The sequence below is a fragment of the Rutilus rutilus genome (genome assembly GCF_951802725.1).
Source record: "Rutilus rutilus genome assembly, chromosome: 7".
NCBI lineage: Eukaryota > Metazoa > Chordata > Actinopteri > Cypriniformes > Leuciscidae > Rutilus > Rutilus rutilus.
In genome coordinates, this window is record NC_140221.1 from 41,131,573 (window position 1) to 41,146,789 (window position 15,217).

At 35.7% G+C, this 15,217-nt stretch overlaps 2 protein-coding genes across 2 annotated transcripts; both read right to left on the reverse strand.

The window, feature by feature from the left end:
* Nucleotides 1-470: 470 nt before the first annotated feature.
* tctn2 (tectonic family member 2) lies at nucleotides 471-11,668 on the reverse strand. The gene is made up of 18 exons (XM_084414593.1): nucleotides 11,525-11,668; nucleotides 11,133-11,246; nucleotides 10,560-10,633; nucleotides 8,453-8,654; nucleotides 7,393-7,493; nucleotides 7,050-7,249; nucleotides 6,294-6,414; nucleotides 6,075-6,213; nucleotides 5,530-5,610; nucleotides 4,682-4,795; nucleotides 4,432-4,506; nucleotides 4,241-4,330; nucleotides 4,045-4,162; nucleotides 3,843-3,946; nucleotides 2,102-2,249; nucleotides 1,821-1,964; nucleotides 1,424-1,512; nucleotides 471-768 (listed from the first exon to the last, which is right to left on the reverse strand). The coding sequence occupies exons 1-18, from the start codon at nucleotides 11,610-11,612 to the stop codon at nucleotides 647-649; spliced, it is 2,124 nt and encodes a 707-aa protein (XP_084270719.1). The 5' UTR covers nucleotides 11,613-11,668; the 3' UTR covers nucleotides 471-646.
* A 383-nt stretch (nucleotides 11,669-12,051) lies between these two features.
* On the reverse strand, nucleotides 12,052-14,416 carry ccl19a.1 (chemokine (C-C motif) ligand 19a, tandem duplicate 1). The gene is made up of 5 exons (XM_084413172.1): nucleotides 14,228-14,416; nucleotides 13,905-14,121; nucleotides 13,512-13,635; nucleotides 13,215-13,335; nucleotides 12,052-12,696 (listed from the first exon to the last, which is right to left on the reverse strand). The coding sequence occupies exons 2-5, from the start codon at nucleotides 13,972-13,974 to the stop codon at nucleotides 12,658-12,660; spliced, it is 354 nt and encodes a 117-aa protein (XP_084269298.1). The 5' UTR covers nucleotides 13,975-14,121; nucleotides 14,228-14,416; the 3' UTR covers nucleotides 12,052-12,657.
* Nucleotides 14,417-15,217: the final 801 nt, after the last annotated feature.

Genomic DNA, 15,217 nt, shown 5'->3' on the forward strand with positions numbered 1-15,217 from the left:
CGGTAGTGTTTAATGTTACAAAAGCTTTAGATTTCAGATAAATGCTGTTCTTTTGAACTTTCTATTCATCATAGCATCATGAAATAAAAATGTAAATAACTGTTTTCAACATTGATAATAATCATAAATGTTTCTTGAGCATCAAATCAGCATATTAGAATGATTTCTGAAGGATCATGTGACACTGAAGACTGGAGTAATGATGCTTAAAATTCAGCTTTGATCACAGGAATAAATTACAGTTTAAAATATATTAAAATAGAAAACAGTAATTTTAACTTGTCATAATATTTCATAATATTACTGTTTTTTTTTTTTTTATCAAATAAATGCAGAAGAGCAGATAAGATACTTCTTTTAAAAACATTTAAAATCGTACTAACCCCAAACTTTTGAACGGTAGTGTATATTGATTATTATATGTGATCATATGTTACATATATAGTAGTGGAAGAAACAAAATAGTTTTTACATATAAAATATATGTATTTTTATTTTGCATTGAATACATTTAATAAAAAAGTACAACATTTTCATTTCACAAAACATAATAAATTATTTATAAAATGTATAAACCACAAAAGAAAAATAATTACATCTTCACAGCTATTTACAAATAAATATCATAATTTTCCTTTTCTCTCTCTCATAATCGAGCACTGCTCCATGCCTGGCGGATTTGTCTCCATGGCGTTCCTAAAACAGATGCAGCGATGAAGAAGAACACTAGAATAAGACCCTTAGCCAGAGCCTGGGAATACGGCTCACCTGTAAAAAACAAAACAAAACCAAAAAACGTTACCTTCAAACTTTAAGGCCTGGTATCACAGACAGGGCTTAGACTAAGCCAGGATTAGGCCTTAGTACAATTAGGGCATTTAAGTAGCTTTTATAAGCTTGCCTTAGATGGTGTGCATTTTGAGACAAAACAATGGGACTGACATATATGCCAGAGCAAGTTGCTTTCAGTTAAAACAGCTCAATGCATTTTAAACTACGTGTCTGTGAAACCGGGGGTATGACTTAATCAAGGATTTAGGTTCAAATGTAGGCCTACACATTTTTGTATAAGGGAAACTTCATCTTTTATTTTTAAATCACCTATATGCAGCTTACTTAAATAGTTCTGTAGTGTGACAAAATAAAAGCACAAATATAACAATGGCTTACACAAGAATTACAAAAATTGTTTTAGATGAGGTATAGCATGTCACACTGCAAGACACTGCTATTAGTGCTTCACGTTTCACATCAAATACCTAAATACACCAAAACATGAGTGATAAACTAGTATAAAAAAGGATACATAATGCCATTTCATATACAAAAATGATATAGACTATAATGTGTTGCTGACTCCTACAACAGGACAGAGTTTTCACGGTTATTTCTGTCTTAATCTAGAAGAAATTCAAGCCCTCACCAGTGTAGTATCTTGTGAGAGGGAACGCCAGCTCAGGCCAGCACACATCATTCCGGTCACAGTCAAACTCTGTGAAGTTAATACTGAACCTGCAGAAGAGAAGACACTTCACTTCAACTTTACAGAGTTCACAAGAATGCACGATTAGCTTGGATTAGTGAAATAATGTCATATGCAAGCAACAGATTCAAACAAATAGAAATAATTTCTGAAATGTATAACATGACATTAAGATTCTGGAATTTATTTTTTGAAATATTATTTCAAAATATTTTATTGCACCTTTTATCAGAAAAAACAACAACATTAAACTGTAAAAAAAAAAAAACTACATTTAAAATTTCACTGCATCTATACAATAATCATCACACTCAATATGTATGCGTTTAGGACCGACCTGGATCTAGGGGGTTGTGTATTAAGAGGATTGTCAGTAAAGGTCACAGAAGAGGTCACGGGGAAATTCTGCATTAGCTCTGGGTTAACACAGGGGTTCATCCTGCCAATTACACACTCAATCCTCCATGTTGTTTCTATAAAACTGTGAATTGGAAAAAGAATGAATGGCAAACACAACCAGTTCAAACCAGCATAATGCATCTAGATACATTAAGCTCAAACATTAATGAACAGCTTTCGTTTTTGCTATCAGGATAGCGAGATGATAAGAACCTGTACCTAATCTCCACTGCCTGGATAACTGTCTGGGGCACACCCTGCACCCTGCCCAAGATGACGCTCCAAACGTGTATGTGGAGGTGGGTCGGGACGGCAGAACACTCTCCACTGCTGCCCTCTGCTGGCTGACTGGAGTTCTGCAGTGATGCTGAGAGGCACAAGAGCAAGAACATCGTTTGCTCATTCATTCAAAGCAGTGGTTCTCAAGCAGGAGTTAATTTAATTTAATTAATAATTAATTAATTTAAATGTAGCTATATTAGCAATCTTTAAGGGATGGATAAACGCACTGGCCTATGGGGCATGTGTCCAGGGCACTCGAACAGGGGGGATGGCAGACAAGCTGCGGTGGGATCCCCCGCTCAACCATAAAATCGGAGCGTTGCATCGCTAAACCCATACACAACGTGCCGCACTGCACCACACCACTTCTCCCACCCCCCCCCACCCCCACTCAACAAGAAATTTGAAGCACCGAAGGGCCTTTAGACCATGTCATACCCATCCCTGACCACAGGTACTTATCAGCTTAGACAGAAGGGCCTTTGAATATTGTCTTGGAAAATGGGCAGTCTTGCAGTCAAAAAGGTTGAGAATCAATGACTTAAAGCAGTAGGTAACTTTTTCAAGTGGTGATTTTTTGTACATTTTTGAAAGAAGCGTATCCAGGCTGAATTTGTCTGATCGAAAATACATTAAAAACAGTAATATTGTGAAATAGTATTACGATTTAAAATAACTGTTACTTTTAAAGCATCAATTATTCCTGTGATGGCAAAGCTGAATTTTCAGCAGCCAATACACCAATCTTTAGTGTCACATGATCTTTGAGGGTGTCTCTCAATCAGCTCCCGTCACTACTACTGGTATATATGAACAGCAGAGCAGATATCTTTCTGACATTATTTGTTTATTTTATTTATGGGTACATTTCCCTGCAACATTTCAGCCATAAATGCATAATAAATGTTAGCTAAGTTATGTTCTAGAGATGTATGTTCATACTAAAAATATATCATTAAATAACACATCTAAAATGATAAAACATCTTAAATATTTTTAAAACATGCAATTTCTGTTTTGCACTTCAGAATTTCCTTTCAGGGAAAATAGTAAGCATCAATGCTCTCTGGGTTTTACAGTGCATTGTGGGACTTTTTAGGGAGCGAACGTTTCAGTGCACTGAAAGGATTTTAGCATTGAGACAGTCCTTAAAACGGCCGACTGCCTGATCAGTGCCCTGACTATTGAACTAAGGAGCTGACTGAGACACACCCTCAGATATGCTAATATGATGATTTGCTGTTCAAGATTTCTTATTATGATCCATGTTGAAAACAGTTGCTTTTTTGTGGAAGCAGTGATACATTTTTTTCAGGATTCTTTAAATAGAAAGTTCAAATAGAACAGCTTTTATATATGAAATAGAATTTTTTTGTAACATTATAAATGTCTTTACTATCACTTATGATAAATTTAATACATTCTTGCTGAGTAAAACTAAAAGTATTAATTTCTTTTAAAAAAAAAAAAAAAAATCCTACTGACCCCAAACTTTTGAAAAGTAGTTTGTATAGACTTGGCACATATAAAGTGCCATACATAAATGTGTACATATAAAGACAGCTTGATCAGAATTTAAAGCTGCAACATTGTAGTTTATAAGATTAGGTATAAATAGACTCCAGAACAGCTTGACATATTATACATATTAGAGATAATTATATGATGTAGTGCTCACTAGTAATGTTGACCCAATCCACTAGGTTGGAAAAGTTTGGGTTTCCTGTTGTGGAAACAAGTGTAGCAGTCACTAATTCATCTAGGACAGCACGCACCGTTTCCCTGTGAAATGACATGCAAAAGAAAGACATGTGTCAAATGAAACTGTTCAATAGGAATCTATTGTATTGTGTTCAAAAGCCTTCGGCAATGATTCTCACCTCAGCTGACTGCACTGTGTCACATTCAGCAAACTCACAGGAATCACACAGCCTGATGTGGAGTTGATCCCGAACAGAACTGGTCTCAGTTCAGCAGAAGAGCATAGTCCATCTCCACCTGCAGAGGACACAACACAGGATTAAAGTAATATTTTTGTGTAGTCCTGTATGGATAAATATGGACATGCTACACTACCTGGCTGCCAGAGATTGATCTGGGCCCTCTGTATAACTTCTGTAGCAGAGTCCAAAATGCCACCAATCACTGGCCTCTTCACCAGGTAACCTGTGCAAACATTAGTAATGCATAAGAAATTATTTCTTCTGGATAATTTAAACAATGTTCCTGAGCATCTGAAGCTGAGGTATTATGGGAGTTGCTTTAACCTGAATTCCCAGAGTTTGGCTGAGATGTTTCATTTCCGTTGACAAACACGGCAGAATATCTTCTGGTCAAAGATACTAGATGGGAGGTAAGAGGTAAGATTTAATATATATTTATATATATTTATATATATATATATATATATATATATATATATGATAGAGAGAAAGAGATGCATTCCATAAGAAAAACATGTGCAGTGATGTGTGTCGCATTGTAAGAGTGAACAGGAAGACAATAGTTGTGACTTACCAGGTAGAGTGATGTTTGCAGAGGTCCGTTTCACAGTAATGGCAGTAAGGCCATTCTCTCTCCAGTAAAGAGTGTAACTCAAGGCCACAACGACATTATCACACTTTTGTGGCACTAAAAAAAAAAAAAAACACAATGAAAAAGATCCAACTTTACATATAATGTCCATCGTGTCTTCAACGAGAAACTTTAGTCATATTTTCTGTATTATTCTTTGATAGGTTTGGGGTTAGTTAGTTTTTTTAATGAAAGAAGTCTCTTAAGCTCACCAAGACTGTATTTATTTTATCAGAAATACAGTAAAACAGTAATATTGTTACAGTAAAAATTCACTGTTTTCTATTTTATTATATTTTAAAATGTAATATATTCCTGTGATGCAAAGCTGAATTTTCAGCATCATTACTCCAGTCTTCAGTGTCACATGATCCTTCAGAAATCATTCTAATATGCTGATTTGCTGCTCAAAAAGCATTTCTTATTATTATTATCAATGTAGAAAACAGTTGTAACAGTTGCTTCTTTTTTGTGGAAACTGTGATACTTTTTTTCAGGATTCTTTGATGAATACAAAGTTCAAAAGAACAACTATTTTAGTTTTATAACATTATAAATGTCTTTACTGATACTTTAATTGCATCAATTTATTGTATCCTTAGTGAATAGAAGTACTAATTTCTTTAAAAAGAAATTATTGTTGATATTTGATACAAAATTAATAAATCAAACTCACAATTTACTGGTTCTTAATATTTTATATTAGGACTACTTCAATATATAGTTAATATTTAAAAATAGATTAACTTATTTTTAAATAAACAACTGCTGAAAATGTTCATACAACTGACCAGATATGGGCTCAAGAGAATTTGACAGAAATAATCCGAGGTCATTGGCTGCTTCATCCACAACGCTGACTGTGACCACACCTGGGAAGAGTGCAAAAATATGAACGGTCTCACATATGCATATTTGCATGCATACTCAGAAAAACAACATGATCAATAGATTCATAAGCTGCTGTATATTTATATATCTGAAGCATATCATTGAGGGTAGATTCACCATTCCCATGCTATTCCTTAAAAGCATAAAGTTGTATTCAAAAACACCGTCAAATGAGTAAAAGGCACACCGGGAAGGACATTTTCGTACTTTGCTGCCTGAAATAGCACATGGACGATGGATCTCGGATAAACCCATCTATGTTGACATGGCATAAAAGGATTTTAGATTTTCTCACAATGTTTTATCAGATATGGAGACCTTTTGTACTTATGGTATGTTTGATTCAATAGTATCTACTGCAGCATTCTAGATATGTTGTAATATGTGGTTTATGTTCTTGTGTTTGGTTGAGGAAAGCAAATAAACGGTTATATTGTATATATACCTCCCAATCCATCTTTAACATCCAACCTCAGGTCATCTGATGGTGATGGACAGGACTGCAGTCTCCTCACACACTGAGACTCAAAGTTTTCCAAAAATGCCACTGGAGCATTGTCTGCACACTGGCCCAGTCCAGAGTTCTGCTCAGAGGACAGATACACACATGCATGAATGCGTGCACTCATATAAACAGACACGTACACTAGCAATGTTATCTAACCTGTGGGACGGTGAAGTATTGGTCATCTTTAGTGAATATTGGATCCCCCTGGCGGTAGTTTATGGGAGGTACAGCAGCTGTCATCTGCGGGGCTTGGAATGATGGACTGGGCTTTGGGGAGCTGAAAAAACCCATGCAAAGTTAGAAAATCATCAAACATACACTACCATTCAAAAGTTTGGAGTCAGTGCGAGTTTTTTTCTACAAAAATTAATAATTTCATTCAGCAAGAACGCATTAAATTGATCAAAAGTGACAGTAAAGACATTTATAATGTTACAAAAGATTTCTGTTTCAAATAAATGCTGTTCTTTTGAACTCATTATTCATAAAATAAATAACAATGCATCACAGCGTTCAAAAATATTAAACAGCAGAACTGGTTTCAGCTTTGTGATAATAATAAGAAATGTTTCTTGAGCACCAAATCAGCATTAGAATGATTTCCGAAGGATCATGTGACACTGAAGACTGGAGTAATGATGCTGTAAATTCAGCTTTGCCATCACAGGAATAAATTACATTTTAAAATATATTAATTTAAAACAGAGAACACTTTCCAATATTACTGTGTTTACTGTATTTTTGAATTAAATAAATGCAGCCTTGGTGAGCATACGATACTTTTTTCTTATTGACGCCAAACTTTTGAACAGAAGTGTATTTTTGAATAGGTCTAATAATACACAGAGTTGTACAAAAACAAAACTGAAACTGTATAGAACATAATGCACTAGAAAAACTTCCACTCCTTACACAGTCCGACCATCATAGAAAAGTCCCAGAAAGGGGTTGTTGTCCGAGGGGGAGGTGACACAGAGAAAGGGGAACCAATCCGGGTCATTTTCAGAGGCCTGAGGTGAGCACTGATACTCTGGAACAGGACTGAAACTTCCCCCAAATGGGCCAGGAAGACACTGAGTCGCAAACAAATGCAGAACTTCTTGAGTGCAGTCCTAAAAGAGAAAAATGACACTCATAAATAAACTAAGATTTTATCATCCCCCCCCCCCCCCCCCTTGTTGATGTAAGCTTTACAAAACACTAACCTACATTTTTTACCTAATAAACTAAACTTTCTCCAAGCTTTAATTATTACCTGGTCACAACAGCAGCGTATGTCACACTCGCCAAGGGAAACGTCACATGGGCAGCTGCCGAGAGGCTGAAACACTTGGTTGGGAATGGCTGTTTTATTTTCTGCAAAAAAAATCACATATGCATTATGATATAATACAAGAAACATTAACGCATTTAAGATTTCTCTATGAAAAAGTACTATAGCCGTACCATGGTACAAATGATGGTCTCAGAGGGTAATGCCAAGTAATTTATCTGAAGTGACATTGCATTAAAGGTATGCATATAATCATTTCCTGGGAATTAAACCCAAGACCTTGCTATTATTAGCACCATGCTTGTGATGTTCCTCAAATTTACTTCTGCTAAATTAATATATGCAAACAAAAATTGCTTAAGTGATATTAAACGAATAAACGAAGTAATATTAAACGAACCATGTAATTTGATGGTACTTTGAATATACTGCTTTATCGCTGATTTGGCTTCATTTTATAATTGCAAATTTTGCAACATCGACACTGTTATTGAAATGAATTGAATCAACAATGAACCTACTCAAAGTGAATAACGACACTATTGTCTTCTGTAGAGCTGCTTATCTAAACTGAACACAATCAACTTCACACAGTTATTGAACTGAGCTGAATAATGACAGTATTGTTGTGAACGGGATCATTCTACTAACTATAAGTAACTTTGCAACTACATGTCAACTAACTCTCATTAATTTGCAACTACAAGCAAACTAATTATCATTAGAGAATAAGTAGACTGTTACGTTAAGGTTAGGATTAGTAGAATAAGTTGACATATGTACTTGCAAAGGTACTATTGAGGAGCGTCAAAATAAAGTGTTAGCAGATATTAAGCAGACAGTCTCCTAATACTCTAATGATTGCTAGTTGACATGTAGTTGCAACAGAGAGACATTAGTACAATGTCTAATTGTATAAAGTGCTTTATAAATTAAAGGTGACCTGACCACTAAAAATCAACAATAGTAGTCCCACCACGGTACTAAAAACCAGGTTGTACTACAGCACTTCAAATTCAGTAACATGAAAAGAGACACTAACCAGAAAGGGGTTTGTTGGGGAAGATCTGAGCATAAATATGGGTCTGTATGATGAGTGAGGCTTTGGGGGTTTCACCAGCACATGCAGACACAAGGAGAGTCTCCTGGACACAGAGCGGCTCCAGGCAGCAGTCCGGGACAGATGTTTCATTCCCACACAGCTGCAGACTGCGGTTGAGACTCACTCGCACCAGGAAGGCATTCTGATATATTGGTATTCAACAGAAAGAACATAATGGTATTACATATTTCAAAGTTCCAGTATTGCTTATGTTTTGAAACAAACATCCGTTCACAACAAGAACGATAACTATAACGATAACTATGTTCACGTCCACACCAGCGGGCGATATCGTTCTTTTGTTAATTGTAAGCGCGCACTGCAGGGTTGTCATCTGCTGCTTAAAATCATTAGCATTATAGCAGTGGTGTGAACTCTGTGAACCATTCTAGTGTATAATGTGGTGTATTTCAGGTTAGGTGAGGGGTTCTTGTGGTATATGAGCCTTGGGCTGTGTTTATGAAACCCTGAGGCAGAAGTTTCAACAAAAGAACGCAATACGCCATTTAGCTTGAGGAGGCATACTGTGGAAAATAACATTATCTGGAAAATCAAGCAGTCAAAATGTATAGTTGAGTCGCTCATTCTGGTTTGTCAAACTTGAATGTCAGGGATATTCCTAGCATGTTTATTGAAGTCAACCGGATTATTTTTCCACCATGAAATTAGTCAAGTTTTCATATGAACAACAGATATTAATGTACAAATTTCAAGAAGATCAGCTCCATTCCATACTATGAGCTGAAGCAATGCTTTTAAGAGAAGTCTCTTATGCTCACCAAGACTTATTTGAACAAAAATCAGACTTATTGTGAAATATTATTACAATTTAATTTTCCAATAATGAGACATTTTAAAATGTAATTTATTACTGTGATGCAAAGCTGAATTTTTCCAGCATCGTTACTCAAGGCTTCAGTGTCACATGATCCTTCAGAAATAAATCTAATATGCTGATTAGCTGCTCAAAATGTTATTATAATTCTTATCATTTCTTATTATTAACAGTTGTGTTGCTTCATATTTTTTCTGGAGGACCAAGGATTCTTTGATGAATAGAAAGCACTGATTTGAAAGATTTTGTAACATTATAAATATCTTTACTGTTACTTTTAATCAATTTAATGCATCTTTCCTCAATAAAAGTATTAATTTCATCAGGGTCTAGTTCTTGCGATTAACTAGTTGCTTATTAGCATGCATATTACTAGGATACTGGCTGTTTAATAGTAACTATAAAGCACAAATTAATGCCTAATTATGCATGACCATTTTCTACATCCCTTTATCCTACACAATCCCTAAACTTAACAACTACCTTGCAATTAATAGTACCTACTTTACAACATAACAACTATTCATTTATTAGGAGTTTATTGAGGCAAAAGTTGTAGTTATTTAACAGTGAGAATTAGACCTTAATCTAAAGTGTGACCAAAAAAAATCTTCCAGACCCCAAAATATACTTCTTAGAAGATACTTCCTTACCAGAGCAACTTACAAGAAAGTGGCATTTCACAAGAAGTGAAAATTACCACAAAAAGCACCGACTGTTTGATTGCTCTATTAAACTCTAAAGTAACTGCTATGCCCTGTGCTGAGATGCCTAAAGAAATAGAAAGGAAAGTAGTTTCTCATTTTACTTCGACAGTGCCCAAAAGATTATTACAAATCCCTGGGCATGTTCTGGAGCTCATAATACGCATCTCTCTACAAACTATTTCCCTGATAGGGCTATTAAGCAGAAAAACAGAAGGAGGAATTTCATGCACAAAAACGTGATGCGTAGGTGATACACACACCCTGCTTAATGACAGGTTGACTGTTAATAACACAGTTTGCCTTTTCCTGTTATTTCACCGGGGACTTCACAAGTAAATTTCTTGATGTGTTGATCTCGTTAACTGTTGGAAATTCTTTCCATGTAACATAGCTAGATTTTCCATGTTGCAGATTTTTAGTACCTTCTAAACAGAATAAAGATGGAGATTTATTAAACAGTATTTGCCCTTCTATACTGCATAAACCTGTGGCAGAATAAACTCACCTTCCCAATTAATTCATATGAAAGATTCCACTGTGTTCGATAAACCGGCACACAAGATGACGATGGGATGCTTCCTGAAGTAGTTCACAATGAAAACATTTGTTGAAGTTCAAATATTACAGTATGCATGGGTAACACTTAACAATAAAGTTCCATTTGTTAGTTCATTCATTAGTTAACGTGAAATAACAATGCTTCGAAAAATGCTTAGTTCACCCAAAAATTACAATTCTGTCATTATTTACTCAAACCTGTATGAGTTTCTTTCTTCTGCTGAACACAAAATAAAATATTTTGAAGACATTGACTTCCACAGTATGGAAAATGGAAGTCAATGGGGACCATCAACTGTTTGGTTACCGACATTCTTCAAAATATCTTCTTTTATGTTCAGCAGAAGAAAGAAATTTATACAGGTTTGGGACAACTTGAGGGTGAGTAAATGATAACAGAATTTTCATTTTAGGCTGAACTATCCCTTTAATGCATTAACTAATGTTAACTAATGGGACCTTACAGTAATGCAAGTAAGTTAGTTGTTATAGGTGTTTGAATAGAAATGTAATTGTCTACCTGTTGCATTTGAGGATGAAACAGCGCTGATGCTGAAGGAAACGCCAGACACGTTTCCAACCAGAAATGATGATATTCTTGGACCAGATGCCAGAATAAACGCAGGCTGAAACACTGAAATAAGCATACATTCATATATTCCCTATTGATTTCAGATGTAACGTTATATTACGATTGACTCTGGAATGTAAGGGTTTATTTAAATATTTATAGAGTTATTAATTAATACATGCTTTATTTAGATGATTAATATATGCTTTAATTATACATTCAAGCTTGCGTTTCTCCATGGCAACAAGATGTTTGCTAACAGTTATCCAGCTAGCTGGCTTTGTTTTGGTTCTGTTTACGGGTTTTCTTACTGATATTTCATTTATTCAAAGCTCACTTACCAACATTACAAATAGTTCCGTCATTTAAGAGCATAATAATTATACACAGAAAATGAAATACGAAGTGAGAGCCTGAAAATCGTGTCATAATGTGGCGTTGGTCTGACTAGACCTCTTCTTCGTGATTGCTTGATGGCGCGCTACACAGAAGAAGAGATCAGATCAGCTCATTAGCGCCGCTCAGTGGCGCTAGTGTGTGTGTGTGTGTGTGTGTGTGTGTGTGTGTGTGTACATACATTAGGCTATATAAACAAACCTTTACGTTAGATTAATCGATTTGACAGCACTATTTTTTTTATAAAACAGAAAGATGTTAGCTGCCATTGTGTGTGTGTGTGTGTGTGTGTGTGTGTGTGTGTGTGTGTGTGTGTGTGTGTGTGTGTGTGTGTGTGTGTGTGTACATTATATAAACACAAACTTTACATTAGATGAATCGATTTGACAGCACTAGTTTCTACCCAGCACTATATGCTTTTATCATGTCTATAAAGTCAGACGTCACATAAAGAATACAGTCCCACCAATAATTGCGTTAGTCAACGAATTTATTAAATCCAACAAGATGATTATATCAAAATACAACAAACAAACAGAAAAAAAAAATGTATTTGTGAATAATAAGATCACACAGCTTGGCCTGATGTTATCATAGGCAATCCTGAATGAGGAAGAAAGCTTTTTTTTTTTTTTTTTATAAAACAGAAAGATGTTACTGTAGCTGCCATTGTGTGTGTGTGTGTGTGTGTGTGTACATTATATAAACACAAACTTTACGTTTGATTAATTCGATTTGACAGCACTAGTTTCTACCCAGCACTATATGCTTTTATCATGTCTATAAAGTCAGACGTCACATAAAGAATACAGTCCCACCAATAATTGCGTTAGTCAACTAATTTATTAAATCCAACAAGATGATTATATCAAAATACAACAAACAAACAGAAAAAAATGTATTTGTAAATAATAAGATCACACAACTTGGCCTGATGTTATCATAGGCAATCCTGAATGAGGAAGAAAGCTTTTTTTTTTTTGCTTTTTTTTTTTTATAAAACAGAAAGATGTTAGCTGCCATTGTGTTTGTGTGTGTGTGTGTGTGTGTGTGTGTGTGTGTGTGTGTGTGTGTTCACTCAAACAGTCAAATCCTTCAGGGCATGACAGCGTTTCTCCTGAAATAAAAGCACACAAAGCAAACCATTAGTTTAAGCTTATAAAGAGATTGTAGACTTTCACTTGACTGTCAACGTCAAATTTAATAGTTCTAATGTTTACTGTAGCATTCCTATCAGAATTCTGATACTAATTCTAATTGCATTATTTGAAACAGAGATCTGCTGCACATGCTTCATGTAAAATGCTCGACTGAGTCCAAGTCTGAGTCCACATTGTTGGTGGTCTGTTCAGAGCTTATAAATCTGCCGTAGGAGGATGTTTTGGCTTGTGGTTTCATAGTTGAATAGTTTGTGGTTTTGGATGAGTACGATTTTAACATCCAAATCGAGATCTTACTACATATAAACAATGTCATGAGTCAGAGGAAAACCAGAGAAGAGAAAGTGACCTGCAATAACTTTTGCAATAACAATGTCATGCCTGTTATGCAACCGGTTTTTATGACATCCGAGGATAGACAACTGAGGAAATAAAACTATCAAGCTACTGAATAAATCTGAGGAAAATTACATACACTGAATTTGATTTGTTTGCACTTCTTGAGCCTAGTGTCCAGAAACTTGATATGCTCTTTAACCCACTCCTCATCAGCGGCAGTCGGGGCGCAAAGCTTCCGACCTTTCCTGGTCATGAATCTGAAAGATAGTTGATTTAAGCGCATTATTTGACTAGAACAGACAATCAGAGCATGCTTAATACACACTTTCACATCTGCTTTGCTTAGAAATGCGATCAGAAGTTTCACAGGCTCCCGGATTTTGAACTGCATACAAGCATCCAGTATTCTCCAGTATTTGATGAATATACTTACACAACAGCATCACGGGGGCATCCGTCACCTTTGAACTGCTTCCGGTAAGTGAGGAGGATATGTTTAGGAATGGTTTTATGGCTAACCGTCAGGCAACAGTCCAAAGCTAAGTCTCCCTGAGCATCTGAGAAAGATCAAGACAAAAGGGAAACAGAAATATGAGAGACAAGAGACGGGAAGACAGGAAAAGGAGGAATCAGCACCACCTGTGTCTCTGCCTCTAGAGAATTCTCCAAAACAACACATTGGTTTCGCCATTACATTTTTTTGTTTTCTGTGAATGCTAAAAACTCGAATTGTTGAGTTGTGTGACACATCTGCTATCATACATGAAAGATCAGAAGAAATGAATGAAATAAGCACATGCAATGGATGGAAAACATGAGCGATTACCTGCCGGACTGCAGTAGAGAACGAACGCCAGTGCACAGAGACTCAGCGCAGGAATGACGGATGAAGCCATGGCAACGGGAACAGAAGATGCAGGAACAAGCGTTGAGTCGGTCCTGCTCAAGTGGCTGGAAGATCCTGACACTCTCCTCTCATCACTCCATCACTCCCGTTTTATACAATCTTAAGTTTCACTATGACGTATAGTCCCTCCCAGATCCTGTAAAAAAAAACAATAGTCAAAGCAGGAGAGGCTGAACCAGAGGTTGTGACCTGGACAAAAGTTTTTTTTTTTTTTTTTTTTAAATGAGAGCCTGCATGCTTACAGCACAATGCACCATTCTCTGTATCTGTTCCTCGCTCTCTATTTTCTCTTTCCCATTTATGCCCACATAAAAACTCTCACAGACTTTCACATACTTTCTCACTCAAAGGCCAATAGTCTGGCAAATGTTTCAAAATGACAGAGGAAATAGTTCAGCTAAACCTGCCAAACTAAAAATTTGCTCAACTTCATGTGTATTTACTGCATCTGTCCTTGGCAAGGCAGAGCTGGGAATTCCAGGGGGTTAAAAAAAGGAAACAAAATATCTGTTAATGTTTACTTACTGTAACACAGTTAATTATTATTGGTGTGTGTGTGTGTGTGTGTGGTTCAGGTAAACCCATATGTTAAAATCTTCCATAAATATTCTATAAAGATTTTTGGTCCCTATGAGGAAAACAGCTTATAAATCATAATAAAATTATGTGTTTTTTTTTTTTAAATTTAAAAATGCATAAAGTTTTCTATGATGGGTAGGTTTAGATTTAGGGGATAGAATATACAGTTTGTACAGTGTAAAAATCATTATGTCTATGGAAAGTCCCTATTAAACATGAAAACACAACACGTGTGTGTGTGTGTGTGTGTGTGTGCGCACGCGCGTGTGTATGTGTGTGTGTGTGTGTGTGTGGGAAACTACATAGTGAATTCTGTTGGGTTTATTGTAAAAGTTTGAATGTCAAAGCACAACTTTATGCACTGTTAACAGTATGTACTGATAGATTAGCTTAATGGCTGAACATTTAGGGTTGTAAACAGATGGTTATCAGATTAAATTCTTAAATGTGTGGCAATAAAAATGTAGATAAAATCTAACATTATGAAAAATGCCTTTCTATTCTGCATTGCCATTGTGCATTTGAATAAAACAGGGGATTCACAAAATTTCAGACTGCATGCACACCCTCTATTTATATGCCGATTATCAAGGATCTTCATCGCTCCTTCAAGCATTTGACAAAATACAACAAAAAAGTGGAAAGTAACAGTA

Coding starts and splice junctions, on each gene's coding strand:
- tctn2 (XM_084414593.1), bottom strand. CDS start 11,612: ATGACACGATTTTCAGGCTCTCACTTCGTATTTCATTTTCTGTGTATA. Junction 6,415..7,049: donor TTCTATGATGGTCGGACTGT/GTAAGGAGTGGA, acceptor GGGTTTTTTCAG/CTCCCCAAAGCCCAGTCCAT. Junction 4,163..4,240: donor GATCAATCTCTGGCAGCCAG/GTAGTGTAGCAT, acceptor TGTCCTCTGCAG/GTGGAGATGGACTATGCTCT.
- ccl19a.1 (XM_084413172.1), bottom strand. CDS start 13,974: ATGGCTTCATCCGTCATTCCTGCGCTGAGTCTCTGTGCACTGGCGTTC. Junction 13,636..13,904: donor TCTCTACTGCAGTCCGGCAG/GTAATCGCTCAT, acceptor GATCTTTCTCAG/ATGCTCAGGGAGACTTAGCT. Junction 12,697..13,214: donor GCAAACAAATCAAATTCAGT/GTATGTAATTTT, acceptor CTTTTATTTCAG/GAGAAACGCTGTCATGCCCT.